The sequence below is a fragment of the Pelobates fuscus genome, chromosome 4, assembly GCF_036172605.1.
Source record: "Pelobates fuscus isolate aPelFus1 chromosome 4, aPelFus1.pri, whole genome shotgun sequence".
NCBI classification, from domain to species: domain Eukaryota; kingdom Metazoa; phylum Chordata; class Amphibia; order Anura; family Pelobatidae; genus Pelobates; species Pelobates fuscus.
The window spans coordinates 360,136,095-360,151,435 of NC_086320.1; the positions used below are offsets into that span (position 1 = coordinate 360,136,095).

Genomic DNA, 15,341 nt, shown 5'->3' on the forward strand with positions numbered 1-15,341 from the left:
ACATTCTAAGAAAGACTGTTAAAATAAAAAATGTGGTTGTTTGATAATTTTTCGATATTGCGTCATCTTTTCCTTCTACAACACCATTCTTCATGATTACACGTTCACGTTCATGCTCAACCAGGTCCCCATGCTGTTTTAAACCCTTTGGATCATTCATGGAATGTGAAAATTGCTGCCCTAAGCATTCTACGTGTCTGTCAGAATTAGTAAGAACCATAGGTAGTGGCTATAAGTGTTTTCTATTTTTTGTTGTGCATTTCGTGCATGTCTGTCAATCTATCTACTGTATGTCAGTGTTAATAAGTGCTTTTGTCCTTTGTAGAGGGAATACCACGAAACCTGTGCCACAGACTCCTTTGCTTCTGATCCATCTAAACAGACAATGGTCAGCATTAGCTTCCTGTTATCACAGTGAGTATTTCATCCATTTACCATCGTATTGATTTGAGGGTTCGATCACTCATCAGCTGTATCCCCTAACCGCACAATTAGAAAAAGAATTCCAGATCTGTTGCTTTGTTCTTTGTAGGAGTTACTTTAACTGCTCACAGCCCACTTTCTAGTTCTGGGCTTGGGTAGGCAGCCTTCAGAACCCCAGATGTTGTGGACTACATCTCCCATAATGCTATTACAGCCATAATGCTGGCAAAGAATCAGAGAAATGTAGTCCACAACATTCCGATGGCCAAAGGTTGCCTACACCTGTTCTAGTGAGTGAAATATTAAGATTGGAAACAACAAACTTTTTCTTTGAAAGAAGCGACTGCTATTCAAGCTCGATATAGAATCCAAAGTGAGTGCTGCAAACAGGCATTTAAATTGGGATTTAAATACCCATTGCTAAAATGTGGTGTCAGAGTTTAATCTCTGCTCACAGCAGGCAGTGCCAGTTATCATTAACTACCTGGGGCTCCCCTCTACCAATTGGGGCCACAGACTTTTTGGTTACGACAAATAAAAGAGAAAGCTGGAAATTGCGGTTGAACACGAAAATGCAAAATTGCTTGCATCTTTAAGTGAAAGAAAAGCATCTGAAGCTCTGTCCATAAAGGGTTAAAGGAATATTATGGCACTAGGGATTCAAGCATGTGATCCTATCTAGGGACAGCTAGCCAGCATGGAGGCTCTCTTGGCTCTTCTTACCTCTCCTCCTTCCGCAACGTCACACAGGAGGCATTGAGTCAATGCTTTCTTAAGGGGGGCTTCTGCGTCACGTAACTAAGTAATACCTACAGCCACTAGAGGTGTGTTTAACTCTGTGATGTAAATATTACAGTTTCTAAAGAGCTGTATTGTTTTACATTGTAGATTTAAAAGGACAGGACGCATTGAGATAAAGTGGTCTGGGTGACTACTGTGTCCCTTTAGGAAATACAAAGTAGTGCTGAACATATCTGATAATTATTCCCTGAGTTTATAAGTGTATCATGGTATTTTATAACTGATATTTTTTTCATATGGAACACAGAATTATCTCATATTTGAAATGTATTTGTCTGTCTTTCCATAGACTTACAGATTCTTTTGAAACCTTTACGTTATCCCTTCTGTCTTCGCTATTGGTTAATGGACCTAATTCTCCTTTTTATAAAGCCTTAATTGAATCCAACCTTGGGGCTGATTTTTCTCCTGACACTGGGTAAGAAAAAGTAAATTTTGTTGACCTTTTGTTTTGCCAATTCATGTAAGCTATTGTGAGTGCTTTATTACATGACAACATATTAATTCTTCAATGGTAACTGAGTAAATTCTTGCTATCATGGCAGGTTATTTATTTATTTCTCTTCTTGTTTGAAGTCCTGTGATTCATATTTAATTAAATTAGTAATTACTAGATGTGATCAGTCATCAAATGCCCTATTTTATGAACGTCAAACCTCTGCTCCCCTATTGTTTCCCCTATTGTTTCAACAAACTGATAAAGTTTCACTTCTAGATATGTACCCAAATACAAAGGTTAAACTCTAACCTGAAAATAACCAAAGCTCACCTGACCAGTGATCAGAAGGTCATATTTAACCAATTTTAACAAATCAGATCTAGTCATAGAACATGCACAAATGTCAAAAGTGATTTATACATCTGTTTATTATACTCTACTAATACTATACTGATATATGTATATCATTTGTTTTTCATTTTTCTTGCTTTTCTTACAGCTTTAACAGCCACACACTCGACACGTACTTCAGTATTGGATTACAAGGAATCTCTAAAGATGATATTGAAACTGTGAAAAATATAATTTATACGACCATTGATGAAGTCATTGAGTAAGTTGGAGATTAGTTTTTACAGAGATGTTTAAAGGTTTGTTTAAGAAGTCTTGCCAGATATGTTGTGTTATAAAGGAATTGTCATAGACAAGAAGGGGCTCTATACTGTCCACATATTCCTTTAATGTAAGAGCTCTGTATTTTCCATGTTATGCTCTATAATACACATCTTATTAAGGTTAAGATTTAATGGCACCACTTTGATCCATGTTCATGCTTTCTATGGTGGCATATGGGGTTTGAAGGAGAAATTATAAGTTCTAAAAGAAAAACCTCCCATGCCAGGTCGTACAGAAAGATTCCCACATAGGTAAACCGTGATTCACATCACAGCTTCCCAGGGATAGCTTTTGTTTGTCCATTCCGTTTCGAACCCTATATTCTATTTGAGCATACGTTTCCTTTGCTCCCCTCATAATACGTGTTTATGTTCTAATTAATTTCAGGAAGGGGTTTGAACCTGAAAGGATAGAGGCCTTGCTTCATAAATTGGAAATACAGACAAAACACCAGACTACAAGCTTTGGACTTCATCTTGCTTCAGTAAGTGTTACTATAACCACTGCTATACATTATTAGCCAGGGTTTAAACTGTCTTTTTCTCCTGACCAAAGCTTGGCTATACATGTGTTTAAAAATCTTCTCTCCATGGCCCTAGACACATAGTTAACCTCTGCATATTGTGAACCCCATCTGCAATAGATATGGAGAATATCGTAGTTCCCCATTGTGTGGATCTGGTGATCAGGCTGTGCTGTCGTTTGAATAACATTTGGATATGAAGGGTGGTAGCACCACAAGGATTGGGAGATTGGACGCCAAACCAACCTATACATAAACTAAATACATTCTCTCCTCTTTCCTCTATTTAAAAGTTTAAAACATATTTTTTCTTCTTCATGTTAACCTAGTGTATTTCGTCTACATGGAATCATGATGGCGACCCTGTGGAGCTCTTGAAAACTGAAGAACAAATCAATAAATTCAGACAGTGTCTTAAAGAGAACCCGAAGTTCCTTCAAGAAAAACTCAAACAATATTTTAAGGTAATATAACATTGTTAAATGGTTAGATACTGATATGTCATTCGGGTTTGAACAGCTATACCAACAGACATTCAGCCACAGGTGAAAATGTAAGCATTTATGTATTTAAAAACCATGTTGTTTCCTAGCAATGCTTCAAACTAAAGTACTAAATACCAAGTAACACACATAGTTAGAGATCTTAAAATAAAATAGAAGTATGCATTTAAAACAATGTGCATATGTTTAGAACGGACCGTTTCTCCCATGGTTGCATTTTTAGAACGTAGAATTCTGTATTATTTTTTCACATTTCTTAAACTAAGGCACAAATGGAAGAATTAATCGATGGCCACCACTTTATTGAGCACAACCTGTTCTAGAACCTTTGTTTTTTTTTTGTTTTTTTTTTTTAAATGTATTTATTTCCAAGGGCAGATTGCATATTTGTATTATGGATTTTACAATGTGACATAAACATTTCTTGGAGATTTTAGTAAATGCTTTGCAAACATGCATTCTGGTCAACCATTTTATATTGCAAACCTCCCATTCCTGCTCACCCAGAAGGTTTTACTTTCTATTTATTTTCTATTGTATGTGTTCCCTGGAGTAAACTATGGTCACATTCATGGAACTAGCTTGGTATTCCAGGTGCTGTGTGACATATCACATTATCCATTTTGAATTGACAGATTCTGGCTAGGGAAAATGCATGTAGTAATTAATAGTGGTCTTTGGCTCTGTTAGAAGCACGTGATCTAATGTATGTCAACGGAATATTACTTTCACCTTCAGAGACTGCGGTGGTTCAAATTGCCATAAGATTGATTGTTTATTGAGTAACCACCTCTGATACCAGCAGTTCTACCACTGAAACATTGCTTAGATCAAGTCTCATCCTCATTTTTACTCCCTATGGCTGTGGACATGCTCCAGCATGTTATCCGTATTTTGCCCCATTACAGTTTTGCATTTTGTGTCTTCACAGGACAACCAACACCAAATGACCTTATCAATGAGCCCTGAGGAGAACTACAAAGACAAGCAGTTGCAGCTGGAAACTGAGAAACTGAACCAAAAGGTCAAAGCACTGTCTGAAGAAGAAAGAAAGCAAATCTATGAGAAAGGTTACATAGCTAAACTAAAATTATGCAGCCAAGCCATATACGTTTAAAGGGACTCTCTAGTATCAGGAATATAAACATCTATTTCTTACACTATTTCCAGTACAATGTCCGGGCTCACTGTGGGTGCCTCCGCCTCCTCGTCTGCCATTATCAGAGTTGATAATCTCAGTCAGTGCAATGCTTTCTCAAAGAAAAGCATTGGAAGGCTATTGTGCATGCGTGGTGAAATGCTTCACTGCGCCAATCAGCATCTCTATGGGGAGCGTTCAGCATCTCCATGCAGCACTGACCCAGGAAGCACCTCTAGTGGCCATCTGAGTGACTTTCTCTGAAAAAGCATTATTTACATTAATAGCCTTGGAGGGACAGGCTATGGACACCAGAACACCGACATTAAGCTGTAGTTGCTCTGGCGACTATAGTGTCCCTTTAATGAATTAACATATATGTATGTATGTATGTATATGGGTGTAATGAGTATACATACTGTATTCCAATTTATCAAAAGGCCAGCAATTGGTGTATTTTCAACAGTACTACTTATGTTTTATTTCCAATATTGCGATACAAAGCTGAGGTAACCATTAACACAGTTAAGCTGGACACTTCCTACTCCAACTGCAGAGAGAAGAGATTTAGATTTTGTTTTCTAGCAGTCTGGTTAGCACAAGCAGGTTAACCCTATAATTAATTCAAGGCAGTGAAAATGTATCTACTAACTCAAGTGAAACTCATTCGTAATCTATACACACATGGAGAAGGTAGATAATACTTTTTTTCTATTTTTTCATTTTAAAGGAGATAATTGGGAGACAACAATTCTATGAAAGCTTAGAAGGGATATTATTATTATTATTATTATTATTATATTATTTATAGAGCGCTGTGAAATTCCGCAGCGCTTTACAATGGGTGGACGAACAGACATGTAGTTGTAACCAGACAGAGGAACAGAGGGGTTGAGGGCCCTGCTCAATGAGCTTACATGCTAGAGGGAGTGGGGTAAAATGACACAAAAGGTAAGGATAGTATTAGACTAGTGACAGTTGCAGAAGAGGAATATATAGAGTTAAAATTATCCCCTATATTTTATGCAGTATATAGATAATGCCTTAAAATTATAATGTAAAAAAAATCTGTAAAGTTATTTTCCCATTTTGCGCCGTTTAGTGGTTCTGCCTTTACCTCCAAAGCAGACCCCTACCACACTAGACAGAAACTCTTATCCCATCATAAACCATAGCACACCTGGAGATTATAGTATAAGTAGTTTTTCCCTTAAAGCAGTTCCGTTCAGTACAGAGGATTAGCTGAACGGCTCTGTAGAATTATAGTAGCCATACAATTTCAGCCTGGTTCATTGTTTAGTGCGCCAGGCTAAATAACAAAGCCCTGGTTTGCAAATGGGCAATTCACAGCTCTAGTCTCTGATGAAAAGGGATTTGGAAAACATGAATAGGCAGCCTTTAAAGGAAAACTATAGTGCCAGGAACACAAAATTGTTTTTCTGGCGCTATAGCTTCCTATAGTGCCTCCCTCTGTTGCTCCTGTCCCCCCTTCCCTGTGGTGCAGAAGGGGTTAAAAAACCCTTCTGACACTTACCTAAGTCCATAGCCGATGTCACTCACTAGAGTGGAATTATCCCTCAAAGGTAATTATTGCAGTTTATTAAAAACTGCAATAATTACATTTGCAGGGTTAAGGAACCTGGGACACTGCACCCAGACCACTTTAATGAGCTGAGGTTTTAGTATTTACTAAGAGCTATTTACTATTTTATTACTTACTGATACAAGTCTACTCCTGATACTTAAATTCACGTGGCATTATTCTGTTTTAAATACTATTCAAACCCAGGTAATGTCATTCACCTGGCATTACTCTGCTTTCACATCCGTGTGAGACCCACATAATCACTTGGCATTGCTACTAATACTAGTCTGACAGCAAAGTGCCACCATCAACAACAACATTATCCTGAGCCTCCCAATGAAACTATTTTTTTCCTGAGAAATGCAGATCAGCAGGAGTTTCAATGCTTTGTTGTTGCATTGTCTTGTCGGGATGCTTTGTTGTTGCATTGTCTTGTCGGGATGCTTTGTTGTTGCATTGTCTTGTCGAGATGCATTTCAAATTAACGTAATGTCTTATTTCTAGGCTTGAAATTAATAGAGCTGCAGAGCAAACCTGAGGATGTATCCTTCTTGCCAGCCATCAAAGTGTCTGAGATTGAACGATGTATTCCTAATACAGAACTGGAAATTGCATACTCCGGTAAGGCAATCAGCGAGTCTCGGGTACTCAGTCTTTCTTTATGTTCTATAAGGAAGACTAAGTAGAACCTAGCTTCCACAGATCTATGTATAAGAGGTCCACTTCAGAGTTCACAATCTGTGATCTTTGAAAATAGTTTTTGGGGTGTGTGTATATTTGTATTTATTTTATTTATATTTATATAGTTTTTGGGTATATATATATTATATTTTTATAAATGATATTCGGTGCTAAATCTACCCTACTTGTGATCATATTGATTCGTCACTACCAATCCTGCTCAGTCATCGGATGTATTAATGTGTGCATTGTGGTTTTTCAGGGGGTGTTCCTGTCCAGTACTGTCCTCAGCCGACCAATGGGATGGTATATTTTCGAGCAATATCCAGTTTAAACCCTTTGCCTGAGGAGCTCAAGCCGTACGTCCCTCTCTTCTGTTCTGTTGTCACAAAGTAAGTTGTTTTTTTTACGATCTGACATTATTAATCTGTGAATTATGTTTAATATTTGATTTTAGGAGGGATTTAATATTTACATTGCTAGTATTTGTGCAAGAATTAATTCGCATGTGGTGCCTGTGGAGTCGTGTATCCATATATTTATAGAATTGGTGTAACATTATTCCTGTTGTCTCATGAAGAGTAAGCTTTTCATACTACTAAGGTTGGTTAAAACGAATTCTTAAATGGAACTGTGAGAAAATCTATCTGGTTACAATACTATGTTATTGGGGGAGGAGCTTGGGAGCCGTTGCTTTAGGTCATGTAGTGGAAGCACCAATAACTGAATATCTGAGTCTGCCATTCAACAATACACATGTATATTTTTGGAGCAACTTCCTGTTCGTGCTCTGAGCTCTGGGTCAAGCAGCCTAGCAGTTTCATAAGCCACAGCAGGTGCCGATGATACTGGGAGCATGGCCTGGACAACCAACTCATCTGGACCTTCAGGTTAATTCAGACACGGATACTACTTATCTAAATATTGCTTATCTGTGATGGAAGCAATAGGCTGACCAAGTCGGATAATCTCACACTTCTCCTGCATTCTTCTTCAAGTAAAAAGGGTAGGAAAGCTTTAAAAGAAGGAACCTGCGAGACATGGCACACGGGATCATAACACCCTGACATTGAAGGTGACTTGCACGCAATGCTAACATTTGTAGCTTTTTACAACTGATATTGCAGACCAGAGAAGGTGTTAAAACCACCAAACACTGTATATGTATAGCTGGATACAACCAGATTGCATGTTAGAATATATAGCACAGCAAAATATACCAGAGTTCTAAGAGAGGCAAGTAGTCTCTGAAACTGCAAAGAAACACTAGACTAAAGTGAATTTCTGGATCTTCTTAAGCATGGGTGTAAAAACCCTTTGATCTGTATGTAAGAAAAATATTCTTTATTCCAGAAAAACACTTACAGTTAGGATGCATAGAGTGTAGAGTGGAGATCATCACTGACTCTGGTAAATTGCCTGTAGGCACAAAAAGCACCAGTGGTGATTGTCACTCTCCCCCCCCACGTGTCTTAACTGTGCATTCACTTTGGAATAAAGATTATTTTCCTTACCTATCAATGGAGGAAATTTGGCAATTTGCGTTAGTCTAACCATACAAATCCCAGAAGAGGACTTACTGGCTCGTAAAACTCATCCAAGCAGAAATGCAGCTCACAGAAATGAGTTTTTTGAAGGAAGCCGACACAAAGATCCCTTAATTATTTTAAATTTATTGTTCATGATGTAGAAACATTGTTATTTTGTTTTTCAATAAAATGATACGATCTCTTACAGGATGGGATGTGGTGCTTATAATTACCGGGAACAAGCTCAACAAATGGAGCTGACAACTGGTGGAATGTCTGTCAGTCCGCACATTGTGTCCGACGACTCCAGTCTGGACACTTATGAACAGGTGAGATATAAAAAAAAAGCCGTCATAAGATCACAATAGATTAGTGTTGTAAAGGTCACATATATGACACTTGTTACAATCTTTCTAATTGAAGAAAGCAGAAAACAACCGGAGCTATTATTATATTTTCATTATTTTAGTATAAACGGTAAGCCCTGTTTCTCTCACTGCATCTTACAACATTACGTTTTATGTTTTCTTTTGCAATAGGGCTAATTAGCATGTTTTCCTTTTTAATATCTGCTTTACTAGACTGATGATGTTTCATGGCTTGTTTTAATTTCTTTTTAACTGTAGGGAGTTCTCTTCTCATCGTCGTGCCTGGATAGAAATGTTCCAGACATGATGCATCTCTGGAGCGAAATTTTTAACAGGTGTGTTTCTTCTATAGCATTATCTTATGACCATGTCAGCTGGCATATTTGTGTTTTGATGGAGGCTATAGGAGAAGACAATAGAGGAAACTTGTGTAATTAGCCGGTCTTAAATAGCCAGACCTCTCGTACACAACAGCTGATTAAATTTAGCAGTCTACACCAGTGCTCGCCAAATCACCAGTTTGTAAATATACAGAATTTAGTCTATTTGGGAGAATTCCAATATCCGGACAATTGGTGGTTGCAGAAGCCTTGGTGTTATGTAATTTTGTTTGTTCTTAATTGTGGCCAAAAAAATCAATTCTTCCACTAAATAAATCGAGGTTAATTTTATCAGATGTTATACACCACAATGTCAAAGTGCTGTTTGTTCAAGCTGTGTAAACCAGTGTAATGTGTGCAATGCCAAACCCATTTTATTAACATTAAACTCATGTGATTGTTAGTCTGTAGTTTTAGAGTTTAAACAGAACTTTAATATGTTGTATGTTTTGATTTACTTGGTATCTTGTTAATGCTTCCCCCCCCCCCCCAATGTAATATGAGTTACTAGAATTTTGTTAATTTTTACAGTCCGCGTTTTGATGATGAGGAGCGACTAAGTGTTTTAGTAAGAATGAGTGCCCAAGAAATGTGTAATGGGATATCAGATTCAGGACACCAGTATGCTTGGATCCGTGCTGGAAGGACTCTTACACCAACAGGAGAACTGGAGGAACTGTTTGGTGGAATGGATCAGGTATAGAGACAATTTACTCCAATATCCCCTGTTATGCTGTTTTTTTGTTTTTTTCTGTCTCACCTGGTTTATTTCTTATTTTGAGTTATACCTCTTGCAGTTCTATTAATACATTGTTATAGAAACAGAATGTGACGGCAGATGATAGTCTGCCCAATTTTCTAAATACTTTCATTAGTCTCTGGCCTTATGCCTATCCCACGCATGCTTAAACTCCCTCACTGTTCTAACCACTAGCACTTCAGCTGGAAGGCTATTCCATGCATCCACTACTCTCTCTGTAAAGTAATACTTCCTGATATTATTTTTAAACCTTTGCCCCTCTAATTTAAGACTATGTCCTCTTGTTGTGGTAGTTTTTCTTCTTTTAGATATAGTCTCCTCCTTTATAACGTGTTTAGGTTTCATGTTGGGTAAATGTAAATATCATATTATTATATCATGGGCTTTTCTCCCTTTTATAGAAAATGTTAAATGGCCTCCCTGCTGCCTAACATAATTTAAAGGTCACGTCAAGCTGGAGATGACGGCTTTTTTTATAATGCATTATAAAACCTGTGGGGGAAAAAAAAAACATATTACAAACATGATCACTTTTTAAATCTAATATTTATATCCTTGGAGTAAAACACCTGAGGTATGTTGTTATAAGGTGAGGGAAGTGTTTGTAGCTGAACCAAATTTTGCAAATAACAACTGAGTGCAGGGACAGGGGGGCTATTGCACTGTGATCTGTGACACTGCTGCTATTACTGTTCCTGTAATAAAAGAGCTTAGTATTCAAGTTGATCATTGCGAGAATTAGCAAAAAAGAGAAGGGCTCCACAAGTGTGCTTGGGTATCATTACATTTTGTTGTATTGCAGAAATATTTTTATTTGTTTTAATTATTTCTAGTTAAACATGATGCAAAGGATAGCAGAAATGCCCGATATGAGTTCCGTGCTCCGTAAATTATCTCGTATCCGGAAATATGTCCTTCTAAGTGACAGCTTACGGTAAGTGGACATATATCATTGTAGTGCAGTGATTTATAAGATGACTAAATAAACATATTAAAGGTCTTTTATTCACACATACATCAACCTAAAGGCATTTTATAACTAGCTTCTAACTTGGTGTAGGTTGACTGTGGTAGAATGAATAAGCCCAACGACACTTTTTATCCATTAGGTGCTCGGTGAATGCCACCCCACAACAAATACCCATCACATCAAAGGAAATAGATAACTTCTTGTCTGGACTCCCCAGGAACAAGAAAGAGCGCAAACCTGTCCGCCCCAATGTAGTTGAGGTATGTGAAAAGTTGGTTGGACCTGGGAAGTGCAGGGGGTGGGGGATACATTCAATTTTCTTCCAGTGTCAATTTTATTAAATGAATCTCTAATTGTCTCTGAATTTATAGAAATATTGCAGTCATTCGTCTTCCGAAAATTCTCAGAAAATCAAGAGGAAGCTTATATGTGTAAGTAACTAGTTGTTTGGTGCCCTCTAGTTAATCTAGTGCCAGGTATTGCTTACATTACAAAGGAATACCAGAAGGATAAAACTATACTGATACATGGACATTAACATTATATATGTTCTATAGGATTACAACACATTATACATACAGAAAATCCCATCTTGCTGAATGGGTATTTCCATTAAATAAGACAGTCTGTTAATGTCTTAAACTGTCATATTACTGATTTTACCATTTTTATATTTTTTAAGGAGCCAACGTTCAAACCATGCCAGATGAAGACACATTTTTCTCTAGCTTTTCCTGTAAATTACATTGGTGAATCTATAAGGACTGTCCCCTTCATGGACTCGGACTATGGGAGGTAATAAAAATTCTGTATATTCAAATGTATCGATTGGAGTATATATTTCTTTTACTAGAATAAAGATATAACCTAATGTCAAGTCATCAAGATTGCTGACCTTTTTTTTTCATAGAGAGCCATTGTGGACTTCTGCTGCATGCGTGTCATTTTGCTATTATCTATCTACCAGTCCAATGTCCCTCATAGAGAAGCTTGGATGCATACCTAGTGTCTGGGGTCAGCATTCTCAGGGGCTAATGCCGGCCATAAAATAGATTCAGTTATCGATTGTTTTATTCCGAAGCGCCTACTGGCCATCTGAATTTCATCCACTCGAGGTGTGGGACTGCTAACAGTGATGTTTCTCTGAATTAAAATAACGTTATTTTTGTGCTTGGACTGTCCCTTTAACGTGCGATAACATGACATGTATCCACAAACAGCATGGACAGCATATATATAAAGATATATGTTCCAGAATAGTATCCAGCTAAACTAGCAGCTCCTACGTGTCCCTGATCTGGAAGCACAGTCCTAATTTTAAACTTGGCCCAAGTCCTTGAAGTGCTGTGTGTATGTCTGATGATCTGCATTTGAAATTGCAATATATTTTATGCAAATACAATGGAAATATGAATTTCTTAAGTATATAATAGAATGTGCAGTCATGTGACCCAATAAGCATTCATGTGTTTCGAATAATTCTCACTGGTATTGTTTGAATTGTTCACCCCTTTGTTTATAACTGTTTTCTGGCTTGTTTTATATACTCATTAATGCTCTTCAGGATGTTTTCTGTACATTGAAGGAAATTGCCATGATATCCTGCATCAGTGTGGAATTCTCCGAAATGGGAGATTATTCTTTTCAGGACTGATTAACACATTTGCTAGCATTGCAGTGGAGCTTTGGTATTCTATTTTAAGAGAGTATATTGTTAATTTCCTATTTTTGTAATATTTAGTTTGTTTTAGTTGTTAACTATGTGCAATGGACTTGGCTTAATTTTTTTTCGTCTTAGCTTTGTAAAGTAACAACATGTTTATGTTTTATTCTAGTTTACGTTTACTCGCACGAGTAATGAGCAATAAATTTCTTCATGGTGAAATCCGGGAGAAAGGAGGAGCTTATGGGGGAGGAGCAAAACTCAATTTTAATGGAATTTTCACATTTTACTCGTATCGGTAAGGAAGTACAAATTCAACATTTTCTACCCCAAAAATAGCAGCACTTGCCTTGACGTGATTTTGGGACCGTGGTGTTCTTCCATGAAACACAGATTGTGTAAGATGTAGTGACCAAACTGTTATTTCATGTACCGCTGAAATACCATCTGCAACGTTACATGTGCTATGGATAAACACAGTTGAACTGAAATTAAGCAAAAATGTAAAGGCTAGTAAGTGTACTTTGAGTAAAATTGAAAAGCTAGTTTGCGGTGTTCATGTCTATTGTTACATAGTCCCATGCTCCTGTTCCAATGGAATGCACAACCCATCATCATGCAATTACTGGGGTCATGTAAGAATATTAAAATTAAGGATGATGCCTAACTTTTGTAGTTTGCTTTGAGGAAGGGTCATGGGAGCATTGCCATAGTTACCAGGTAAAATGGAAGGTGTTAGGCTCATTGGCCACTCTGCAACATTTGTTTATTCACGATAAAATATCACACTGGGGATTGATACACTAATGATACTGGCGTCCCCTTTGTGCCTTCTGATAGTGCATTTCTTGCAATACTGGTTTCAAGCACATTTGCCAAAATGTAATCACAAATTTTGCTCAACAATATTACAGGCAGAAGATGTACGTCAAAGTGCCCTAACAATAGCTTTATTCATAGAAAAAGATGAATTCATCTGATTGGCAAAATAATAAACATTTTAATAAATATTCTGTTAACTTGTGGAGTAGCCTCATTCATGTGTTTTCACGAATGAAGCTACTTAAGAATGTTAAATGTTCATATTCTATAAACCCTTGCTTACAGGTATTTGCAACCTTGTGTGAGAACTTGCTGCAGTATGTTTGAGCCCTCCATAGAAAAATTAAATGTCTTTAAATCTTAATTTCAGGGATCCAAATTCATTGTCAACACTAACTACATTTCGAAAGGCAATTGAGTGGGCAAAATCTGGAAAATTTACAGAAGAAGACCTAAACGAAGCTAAGCTCTCTGTATTTTCAAAAGTAGATTCTCCCACTGCTCCTTGTAATAAAGGTAAATATATTTAAAACGGAGTGAATGCTTCATGGCTGATATCTTATTAGTAGTTATAAGTGGTTGCCGAGCCACTTTAAAGTAAGAACCCATCCCCCCGCCAAATAAAAGAAAGAATTTGAATAAACGTAAGTGTGTGCGTCTGTGTGTGTGTGTGTATAGTTGGCTGTGTGTAAATGTGTGTTTGCATGTGATTGTATATGTGTCTATGTATGTAAAAATCAATAAATGCCATGATGCTTTCTCATTTAACAGTCCATCTAATTAATACAACATGGCTAGTCTGTAGGACATCTAATCACTAAGTCTTTTTATTTTTAAGGCATGAATCAGTTTTTAAGTGGACTCAGTAATGAGATGATACAAAGACACAGAGAACAACTTTTTGCCGTCAGCCATTCGGATCTGGTTAATGCGGCAGGAAGGTAAGTTGACTTTTTTGCTGATTATAGTTTTAGCATGTGTGCATATTATAGGCCACATGGCTTCACCAGCGTAAAATCAAAAGGGTAGAGAAACACATTTAGACTTTTAGACATGTCCACAAGCATCGCTTCCCACCAACTATAACGAAAACTGCACACCATGTGCACTGGCCAAAACCTGGACCCCAATGATGCCTAGTCAGTCATAAGAATAGAAAAGTATTATTACTTCGTTTTAGTTCAAGAACAGCTGATCTACCTTGTGGCCATCCCTGATCTGATCCCTTGAACATTTTGCATCCTTAAAGTCCTATTATCCCCATCTGTCTGTGTACCAGATGTTTCCATTCCCGTTTTACCTCTGCTTCTCCACAGTATGGCAAGTGAGAATAGACACTGTTCGAATCTTAATATGCACCTTCTCTCTTTATCCCAGGTATTTAACTGCTGGTCAGTGCACTCGTGGGACTGCAATTCTGGGGCCAGAAAATGAAGCTATTCAAAAAGATCCAACCTGGATTATTCGATGAATTTTGCACAAACAAGAGACTATTTAGGGGAAAAAATAACATATTTAAAAGGATTTTAGCTTTTTTTAAAAAATAATTTTCATTTAAAGCTGCTGATTTTCTGTTTAGGGTTTTTTGTATTAATGTCTTTGTACTTCATTGGTGCAAAATAAATATAACCCTTGTGAAACCATATCACTAAATATGAATTTATCTTTTCACTTATTTGTGAATAATGTAAATATTTGTGGCAAAAAAGAAGCTGGAATCTAATCCACACAATATTTGTGGCAGTGTATGCGAAGATCTTAACCCCTTAAGGACAGAGCTTCAGAAGCTTGACTTACACTTAATGACACAAGCAATTTTTGCATTTTCTTGCTGTTTGCGTTCAACTGCAATTTTCATCTCTCTCATTTATTGCACCGACACATATTATATACTGTTTTTTAAAGGACAGAAAGGGCTTTAATTTGATATAACATATAAATATATAAATGCTTACTTATTATAAAAAAAATACAGAAAAATGCAAAAAAAATGAAAAATATTGTTTTTTTTTACAGTTTTTGCAATCATAATGTGTGCATAATTAGTGCAGGTTAAGGAAAGTAATTAAAAATAAATTCAT

General features: G+C 36.9%; 1 protein-coding gene across 1 annotated transcript in view; it reads left to right on the plus strand.

Moving 5' to 3' along the window:
- PITRM1 (pitrilysin metallopeptidase 1) overlaps positions 1-14,885 on the plus strand; it is a 28,724-nt gene extending 13,839 nt beyond the window's left edge. The window contains exons 9-27 of the mRNA XM_063452643.1: positions 326-414; positions 1,514-1,642; positions 2,163-2,276; positions 2,726-2,822; positions 3,191-3,325; positions 4,296-4,434; positions 6,592-6,708; positions 7,031-7,160; positions 8,506-8,626; positions 8,924-9,000; positions 9,577-9,742; positions 10,639-10,739; positions 10,915-11,035; positions 11,147-11,206; positions 11,458-11,570; positions 12,611-12,736; positions 13,631-13,776; positions 14,099-14,201; positions 14,638-14,885. Coding sequence (XP_063308713.1) covers positions 326-414; positions 1,514-1,642; positions 2,163-2,276; positions 2,726-2,822; positions 3,191-3,325; positions 4,296-4,434; positions 6,592-6,708; positions 7,031-7,160; positions 8,506-8,626; positions 8,924-9,000; positions 9,577-9,742; positions 10,639-10,739; positions 10,915-11,035; positions 11,147-11,206; positions 11,458-11,570; positions 12,611-12,736; positions 13,631-13,776; positions 14,099-14,201; positions 14,638-14,731 — 2,178 coding nt within the window. The 3' untranslated portion in view covers positions 14,732-14,885. The remainder of the gene's footprint in view (positions 1-325; positions 415-1,513; positions 1,643-2,162; positions 2,277-2,725; positions 2,823-3,190; positions 3,326-4,295; positions 4,435-6,591; positions 6,709-7,030; positions 7,161-8,505; positions 8,627-8,923; positions 9,001-9,576; positions 9,743-10,638; positions 10,740-10,914; positions 11,036-11,146; positions 11,207-11,457; positions 11,571-12,610; positions 12,737-13,630; positions 13,777-14,098; positions 14,202-14,637) is intronic.
- Positions 14,886-15,341: the final 456 nt, after the last annotated feature.